Below are 8,348 nucleotides of genomic sequence, written 5' to 3'. Positions count from 1 at the left end.
CGAAAAAGGTATCCAGCTCACCCCTGCCCACTGCATGTCCCTTCGCTTGCTCTCCATCACAGGATGTTGCTGGGAGCGGCTCAGAGGCCGAAGGCAAGGCTTCCTCAGACGTGGATTCCGACGGTGGCGGCAGTGCCTCATCCTCTGGCCTGCCACATGACATGGACATAGTGCTGGGGGAGTCTGAGGAGGAGGGAGGAGCCCCCCAAGGCAAGGGTGACACTCTTGTCGAGGATGTGTCTGTGGAGACCGGCACGATTTCAAGGAAAAGGAGGAAGTCTGGAGCTGTGCAACAGAAACCTGGAAGGAGGAGAGTTGCAGTAACCTAACCTTGTGTGGATGACTTGTACCTAAGCATTGGTGTACTTCTGAGAAGCATGTACTCCCGCCGGCGACCTGTGTTGCCCTAGCCTCTGAGAAACTCCTATTTTTATGTGATACTGTGTAAGGTGTTCTTCTCTAGACGTTTTGGACCAAGCCCTATCATACGATACAAAGGAGAGACGCACCACCCTTTCCATCATGTTGCTGCTGCGAGTCGTTGATCCCCACGATCAAATGAGGGACGGCCACGTAATATTGACGTTCCCGAGATGAGGCCATTGCCACTCCCATCACGTTCATGCATGGTAACTGCAAGTACCCATTATTGTACAGGCTTCTGTGGCAGCGCACCATGCCTTGATAACGGGCCACGATGGCGTTGAGCAACGGGGTCCTGGCGCCCACCCCTCCCGTGACAGTGCCCAAGGCTAACAAGGGCGATCGTCCCGGCGACTTGCCATGGCAGGAAGACACTGACTTTGGGGGCATTAAAAAGCAGTACGACGTCACGCAGGAGGTGGTCCTGAACCTAGAGTTCGTCTCCGATGGCTGGGCCAGGGTGCGGTGGGAGGAGGGAGTGCCTTTGGAGGAGGAACACCAGACTGCGGAGACAGACTCTGGCTGTGCAACTATGTGCCGCAAATGGTGGGTGCGTTTCCATGCCAAAAGGTCAGCAAATCGTAAGGGCACAGGAAAGGGTCCAAGGGTTTCCCTCTAACCAAGGCAATCAAGGGCGCCCTTCCCTCCATGTACCCACTTTCCTCGCAGCTGTCTAAAGCTTTGGTAATGATCGCCAAGTGCGTGTCCGTCGCCATCTTCATCTTACTCCTGTATAAAAAGAATAGTCAGGTGCGCTGAGGTGCCCCTTTCCTGACTAGATGGTTGGTGGTGCTCGATGGGTGTGCATCACCCAGAGAGCACCTCAGGATTTTCGCATGCTGGGTGCATGTCTGGCGTGCCGCTGCTTGGCCCTCCTCCTGTTCCCGCTTCCCTGTCCGCGACTCCCCCTTCCTGCCTCCCTCCATTCCTCTTCCACCCCCCCCCACCACACCACCACACACTTCCCTGCCTCTTCCCTGGTATTAGGGCATTGGTGGTCTCGTGGATGACAACTTCCTGGCCATCCTGAACGTCACCGTGGGGGCTATCTGCCTGGTCACCCTCCTGTTTGCCCTCTGGCTCCTGCTCTGGCGCATCCACCGAGCCATGCTCTCCGGTCGCACCTGGACCCGTCCCCGCCGCTTCCTCGTCAACCTCGCGCTCTGGGAGCTGGGCCTGCAGGTGGTGAACCTCACCTTCTTCCTGGCGCCCAACGCCGCATGGTTGGCAGACCCCTGCACCCCCTTCCGCGGCGTCGTCCACGGCGCCGTCTTTGTCCAGTTCTCGTGCTGGCTGGGTCTCTTCACCATCTTTGTCATCAGCGTCCAGGGCTTTATGCCCATCACGCCAGGGACAAACAGCGTGCGGGGCCTGCCCCTCTACAGCTGGTGGCTGCGGCGCAATGGGGAGACGGTGCCGGCCGATGCCACCTCGGTCCTGGATCTACCTACTTGGGTCCATGCAGACCTGGTACGTGGCAGCGGGGGTGCCTTGGATGGGTGGAGGTGGGGCCGGGCTTGCAGCAGGCCATCCGACATGCAGGGACGCGACGATGTGAATTTGTTGCTCCTGGCACAGCGGTTCTTGTTGAGGGGGAGGACTGGGGGATTGGAGGGTTGTGCTCTGCAGACGGCATCTGAGGAGCTGCCTTGGCAGGTTTTGGCTCGAGTATGCTGGGTGGACCAGCAGCAAGAGTCTCGACGTTGGCTTCTCTTGCCCAGATCCATCTCCCTTGCGCTCCCGTCCTTGGCAATCAGTTGACCGAGTACAAATCCCCCACACAACACCCCTTCCCGTGCCAGCTCCTCTTTGTGTGGCTCCCTGGGCAGCTCCTCCTGCTCTTCCAACTCCTCTGGGCCACCGGTTGCCTGGGTGGGTGGGGTCTATGCGCTGCTGGCAGAGCAGAGGCGGGGGGGTACGGACGAGGGTCGATGAAGCTGCCCTGCATGGGTGCAGCCGATCCAAGCTTACCGGGCTGCTTGCATGCAGGAGGGCCACGTGAGAACCTGAAGCCGTCTCACTGTTCCCTACCTCTCAGCATCCCCCCCCTACAAACTCCCATGCGCAGGAGCGGCCCCGATCTGCGGCCAGGCCTCTGCGACAGTCCCCTGCGACGAGCTGCGCCCCGCCCCTGGCCAGTCCTGCGCCGCCTGGATGCAGGACGACCTGGGCGACCGATGCGTCTCCGTCCACGTCACCACTGTGCTCGTGCTTTCCAGCATCGGCTTTGCCTGGGTGCTGGCCGTCATGCTCCTGGGGGTTCTGGCCATGCTGGTCAGCTACAGGGAGCTGCGCCGCTTCCGGTACCAGCAGTATCGCGCCGCCAACATCGCCGTGCGGGTGCTGAACAAGAAGCGGGCGACCATGCAGGCCATCTTTGTGGCATGCGTGGTCGCCTTCTGGTTTGTGGACCTGCGGGCCTGCACCAACTACCTCCTCACCTTTTACGGCCTTACACCCCTCCAGGTGAGTCCACATGCGTGGGTGGGTGGCGGGTAATGCCTGCTGTGTGTGCTTGCTTGGGGGCCCTGACCGCCTGGAATGCCCCACCCGGCCCTTCCCCTCGAGCCCGCACTCGATCGATCAGCGCCCACCCCTGGTGTGAGCCTCCACTCAGAAGGCGCTTGCTCCCTCGCTACGCCCTCGCTCGACGACCGCTCACCCCGCCCCCCCCGCAAACCCCTCACTCACATGCCAGATGCTCGGGAGCATCCAGGTCTTCACCACGACGATGGCCATCATGCCCATGCCCCCGCGGGCACAGCAGCTTGCCCTCCACGTCTGGCTGCAGAACTTTGTCTGGAATGAGGTGGGCGGGGAGAGGAGGCTCATCGGGCAACCTGGGATGGAGCGCTGGGCACGGGCATCGCTGCATGCAGTCGCAAACGCTGCGCGGCATCCCGAACCCCCCCCCCCTCCCGGCAATTGCGCAGGAGGAGCAGGAGGCGGCTCTGGCAGAGCGCCCCCCCATCTATGCCAAGGAGCCCTTGTTCTGTTTCGAGACGGCCGTGAAGGCCCTCTACTACTCCATGCTGGTCTACTACTACAAAGGCAGCGACGAGCTAGGACCGGTGGGTTGGGAATCTGAGTGTGATTGCCGCGCACGATGCGTGCACTCACGGAAGTCATGGATCACCGTTCTGCAGGGCAAGGCTGCCCAGCACCCACTCCATCCGGCCACCGCCCCTGTCCGCACCTGCCCACCCACACCAGTGCCTCACAGCCCCCGCCCCCAAGACACACCCTCCACCAACACATGAAACACAGGCCGTGCCGGGGAAGGGGTCGCCGCACCCGGCGCTGACGCTGGACCTGGCCCTGGAGCTGTACGGCCTTGACCACCACGAGGCGATCGTGGAGGCGCAGCAGGACCTGACCTGCATGCTGGGCTGGAGCGCTGCCAGGCGGACTGTGGTGCTGGCCTTCCGCGGCACCTCCTCCATGGCCAACGTGTGGCTGGACCTGCAGGTCTGGCGCAGGCCGCACCCGCTGGGCATGGGGCGGTGGTGGGACAGCACCCGGCCCCTGGTGCACTCCGGCTTCCACGCCTGCTGGCTGGAGCGCGGATTCGGCCAGCGCGTGCTCGCCCGTCTGCGCGCCCTCGTCGCCGGCGAGGGGGCCGCGGAGGGGGCCGCGGAGGAGGGGGGCGGCGTGGGAGCAAGGGGGTCTGACGGCGCGCCCTGGCGCGTGCTCTGCATCGGGCACTCGCTGGGGGGGGCGCTGGCCTGCATGGCCGCCTGCGACGTCGTGGATCTGTCGCGTGCCCTGGAGCGGGAGCGGGCGGAGGCGAGGGAGGGGCGGGGCGAGGCAGCCGCCCCGGCGGCGAGTGGATCACTGCCAGCCGCCGGCCCCATCCTCGTGGCCAGCTCATACACCTACGGCTGCCCACGCATCGGCAACCACGCCTTTGCCAAGCACTACGCTGATGTGGTACCCGACAGCTGGGATGTGGTGCACACCAATGACGCCGTGGCCAGGAACGGAAAGTGAGTTTGGATTCCTTCTTATTGGGGCGGCATGGGAGAAGGAGAAAGGGGGGGCCTGAAGGATGTTGGGACATGCCCTCCAGGTCCCCCAGGACAGCGTCAGGCATATCCCGTTGCATCCCGAGCAAGTGATGCAGCCCTGTGCGGGCACCGCGCGAGCATGGCGCTCAAGCTGCCGTGAGCCTGGCTAGGAACCCACCGCCCCTCCTTTCTACCACGAGGTAACACCCCTTACCCCTGCCTTCCCTCTCCCATGACGCAAAAGGTTCATCCGGCTGTACAAGCGCGCCGGCAAGCGCGTCATCGTCTCCCCCGCAGGGGACCTGATTGTGCGGCCCAGCCTGGCCGAGGCCACTGTGCTGCGGGGCCACTCCTCCATCCAGGCCCACCTGCTGCGCACCTACGCGCGCAGCATGGCCGCGGTGGTCAGGACGCAGGCAGGGATCGTGGGCGGGGAGGGGGCCCGCACCTCCCTGGCCGCCCTGGCCGCCAAGCCCTATGTCGGCCGCCTGCTGCACCTGCGGAAAGGCAGGGGGGGGGAGCCCTCCTTCCTGGGCCTCATAACACAGGCCCAGGACGAGCACGTCGCCACGGGCGCGGCACTGGACGGCGAAGGGCGGGAGGAAAAGACGGATGAGGAGGGCGTAGAGGAGGAGGACAGCTGCCCTGACCCCGACGCAGAGCTGGAGAGAGCCCGGCCGGGGCTGTTTGCGGGGGCCTACCACATGATCCAGGACACAGCAAGGGATATGCTGTCGTGATACAGCCCGTGACCTCGGCGAGAGGTCCTGGGGCAACCAGACCCCCTCCTTCTGTGCTTGAGCGACTGTACCCACCTTCTGCAGCTTGCTTACTCATCCAAAGCGTGTCCCTGACATGCTGCTGCAGTACTTTTGACCTTCTGAAATACTATCCCACTCTGCATACAAACTCTTACCCCTTGCCTGCCAGGGCCCTTGCCACCTTGCAGTAAAACTGCCATCGCACATTGTTCACAATTGCTGCCCCTGCTGCGCCTTGAGTCGAGCTTACAGCGGCATGTGAGAGGGGGCTGATCCCGACAGAGACACAGCACTCCACTGCGACCACATTCAAGCCTTCTGGGGGGCCTGGCCGGCCTGTCCAGCGGGCCTGCAGGGGGGAAAGAAAGGGAGAAAAGGGGTTAGGGTTTAGTGGCATGATTGATCGAGGGTCAGCACAGCGTGCCAAGAAAGGGGCATCCAAGACGCAACCAGCACCTCTTATCACATCATCGCGCTCGAATGTGCAACAAATGTTTTTACACACCCACCCGCCCTCCCTACAACCTCCGCCACATATCGCTCGTGCTCACCGCTCGGGGCGGGGGCCGAAGCCGGGACGCTTTGGGGGCTCGCGGTTGCGGCGGTTCTTCACGGACCGCACGCGCACGATCTTGGAGTGGATGGCCGCAGAGATGCAGTAGTACACTTTCCTGCATGGTGGCAGGGCAGGGAAGGGGCGAATGAGCACCACGGAATTATAACACAGCATACAGCAAACTCAAGCCCTGTCGGCCTGCCTGCCCCAACACCCGAACGACTGCACACCTGTAGATCTTGGGGAGAGCGTAGTCTGCAGATAGAGTGTAGGGAAGGAGGGGTACGGGGAGTGAGTCTCAGCATGCGAGGTGTGCGGCAGCAAAGCAGGGGTCGGCGAACTCGCTCCTGCCGAGCTGGTGCTCTCCAACGCCGTGCGCCAGCAACACCCTTCCCGTATCCCAGATACTCACTGTCGATGGTGCAGGCCTCCTGCAGATCGCGGATGGCGGACGCATCCACCATGTTCCTCACGATGAAGCGCTTGATGGCCTTGTCCTTGGGCACCAGCACGCCGGACGACTCGCAGCGCACGCGCTTGACCTGCAGAGCAAGGAGCGGAATCTTTAGACATGGGACCCACTGCGCGTCCGGTGGACAGGAGTCTGCACACAGCGGAAGTGCTCCCAGCCCTCCTCGTCGAAGGCCCACGTACATGGCCGCGGCCGTGCTTGTTGCGGCCTCCGTTCCTCCTCTTCTTGGTCATGGTTGCTGCTGTCGGATTCCAAAGGCGTCCAAAGAGACCGTGCCAGGCGGGACCAGGGCGATTGAGGGCGGCCTGCAGGGACAGGGTCGAAGGCGGCAGGCCTCCCTTTCTACTGAAGACACGACAGCGACAGGCATGCCCGGGCGCTACTGGCGACTTTTTCAAGCTGGCTAGCAGCCAACAGGCTGCAGTTGACTCTTCTCTTTTTTCTAGCAGAAAGAAATGGCATTCGAAGCTCCTTGAGTACCGCCCCACTCTTAGTCGGATCGAACACCCACACCCCCTCGGAAACCTTCAGAGAAGGCCTACCCGCACTGGCAAACATGCACCCCCAGGACCTCGATGCTTTGTAACACAGTGCAATCATTGGAGCACTCCTAGAGGACGCTTCCACAACCAGGCCTGGACCATGGTCCTCCAACAAGTGGCTTTGAGCGCAGGCCACGGGTGCCTGTTTCAAGCAAAGTGGGGCACTGAAGTGTCAAGTTGACTCGAAACAATAATCTACCGTGCCAAGGGTGCGAATTATCGCCTGTTACAAGCAGAGGAAGTGTCTGAGCAAGGTGGAACATACAAACCTGCCAGGTTTGTAGGTGCTCACATCTGGCACACTCTCTGCCACCACATTCTAGTCACTCCAGCAGACTCTCACCAATCAAACAGCACATATCGAAGGCATCTTTTTATCACTCAGATCCTGAGCTTCTTGTTGGAGTAATCAGACCCTGATTGCATCCAGCTTCTGGCCAATGCTCAGACGAGCAGTCTGAGATCACGTCCAGCTGGGAACAGACACGCACCATTGAAAAGCAGTTCGTCACACGACGCCCCCCGTCTCAGCTTTGCATGCATGCTGTGAGCTCATGCTCTCATAATTTACTCGTTCCAGCACCCAGGCAGGCGACACATGCCTTCTGCGAGCTGTCCGTGGTCCATGTTTCTCCCTCATGATTCAATGATGATGTCCCGGCCTCACGGTGCGGCCCCTCGCGCTGCCTCCTCCACCCCGCACAGCCATGCCTGCCATGCTCGCGTGAAAGTACAGCGTTCTCGTAGTCGCCGGATGTCGGCCATGCCCGGCCGTGCCACCGCGACGGATGATCACGTGTGCGTCATCGGGGCTGGACCGGCCGGCCTGGCGGTGGCGGCTGCCCTGCACCAGGTGGGCATCCCCGTGGTCGTGCTGGAGCGAGGCACAGGAACCCCTTCCTCCGGCACCGCACTGGGCCTTTGGACCAACGCATGGCGGGCCCTGGACGCCCTGCACGCCGCAGAGGAGCTCAGGGCCCAGTACCGCGAAGTCAGCCTGTGCGTGCAAAGGCCCTGGGTTGGGGTGATGGCGGCAGGAACGGGGCGCGAGGAGTTGCAGGGACTCTCCTTTGCCTCACATAGTTCCCACACATGTTTTGCAGCGGCGCCTGTCCGGCCGACCCCAGCAGTCCCCCCTTCCTTCCCCAATCTCGCCAGAGTGCAGCTGTGCCGCGAGGGCGGGCGCCTGCTGAAGGACTTTGACCTGCACTCCTGCGACGGCGGCCCGCACGAGTTCAGGGGTGTGCGGCGTTCGTCCCTGGTGGCAGCCCTGGCTGCCCGTCTCCCGCCGGAGACCATCCGCTATGGCCACGCGGTGAGCGCCGTCGCCGGCGAAGATCAGGGGGCCGGCGTGGCTCTGACTATCGAGGGCGAGGGGTCCGGGGGGCAGATGCGGTTCGCCGGGGTGGTGGGCGCCGACGGCAGCGCCAGCGTGGCGGCGCGTGCTGCGGGAAGAAAGCCCGCTCGCTCGGTGGGCCAGACGGCGGTGCGGGGTGTGGCGAGCTTTCCCTCGGCGCGAGACATGCCGTGCAACTCCATCCGCCAGGTCTGGTCTGTCGGTCCGCGGGCCGGCATGTACCCGCTGAC

At 62.9% G+C, this 8,348-nt stretch overlaps 3 protein-coding genes across 3 annotated transcripts in view; 2 read left to right on the top strand and 1 right to left on the bottom strand.

Annotated features, from left to right (window-relative positions):
• Positions 1–697: 697 nt before the first annotated feature.
• On the top strand, positions 698–5,170 carry F751_2838 (hypothetical protein; the record flags this gene model as incomplete). The annotated part of the gene is made up of 9 exons (XM_011398151.1): positions 698–883; positions 1,093–1,173; positions 1,411–1,893; positions 2,226–2,295; positions 2,492–2,889; positions 3,122–3,232; positions 3,357–3,494; positions 3,691–4,409; positions 4,675–5,170. The coding sequence occupies 9 exons, from the start codon at positions 698–700 to the stop codon at positions 5,168–5,170; spliced, it is 2,682 nt and encodes an 893-aa protein (XP_011396453.1).
• A 330-nt stretch (positions 5,171–5,500) lies between these two features.
• Positions 5,501–6,452, bottom strand: F751_2837 (40S ribosomal protein S26-3; the record flags this gene model as incomplete). The annotated part of the gene is made up of 5 exons (XM_011398150.1): positions 5,501–5,540; positions 5,743–5,862; positions 5,978–6,002; positions 6,160–6,289; positions 6,402–6,452. The coding sequence occupies 5 exons, from the start codon at positions 6,450–6,452 to the stop codon at positions 5,501–5,503; spliced, it is 366 nt and encodes a 121-aa protein (XP_011396452.1).
• Positions 6,453–7,524: 1,072 nt separating this feature from the next.
• F751_2835 (Zeaxanthin epoxidase, chloroplastic) overlaps positions 7,525–8,348 on the top strand; it is a gene marked incomplete at both ends in the record, with an annotated part of 2,570 nt that continues 1,746 nt past the window's right edge. The window contains 2 exons of the mRNA XM_011398148.1: positions 7,525–7,760; positions 7,920–8,254. Of these exons, the coding sequence (XP_011396450.1) occupies positions 7,525–7,760; positions 7,920–8,254 (571 nt within the window). The remainder of the gene's footprint in view (positions 7,761–7,919; positions 8,255–8,348) is intronic.

Source organism: Auxenochlorella protothecoides, assembly GCF_000733215.1.
Source record: "Auxenochlorella protothecoides strain 0710 unplaced genomic scaffold scaffold30, whole genome shotgun sequence".
Taxonomy (NCBI): domain Eukaryota; kingdom Viridiplantae; phylum Chlorophyta; class Trebouxiophyceae; order Chlorellales; family Chlorellaceae; genus Auxenochlorella; species Auxenochlorella protothecoides.
This window is presented reverse-complemented; position numbering and strand designations above follow the sequence as displayed.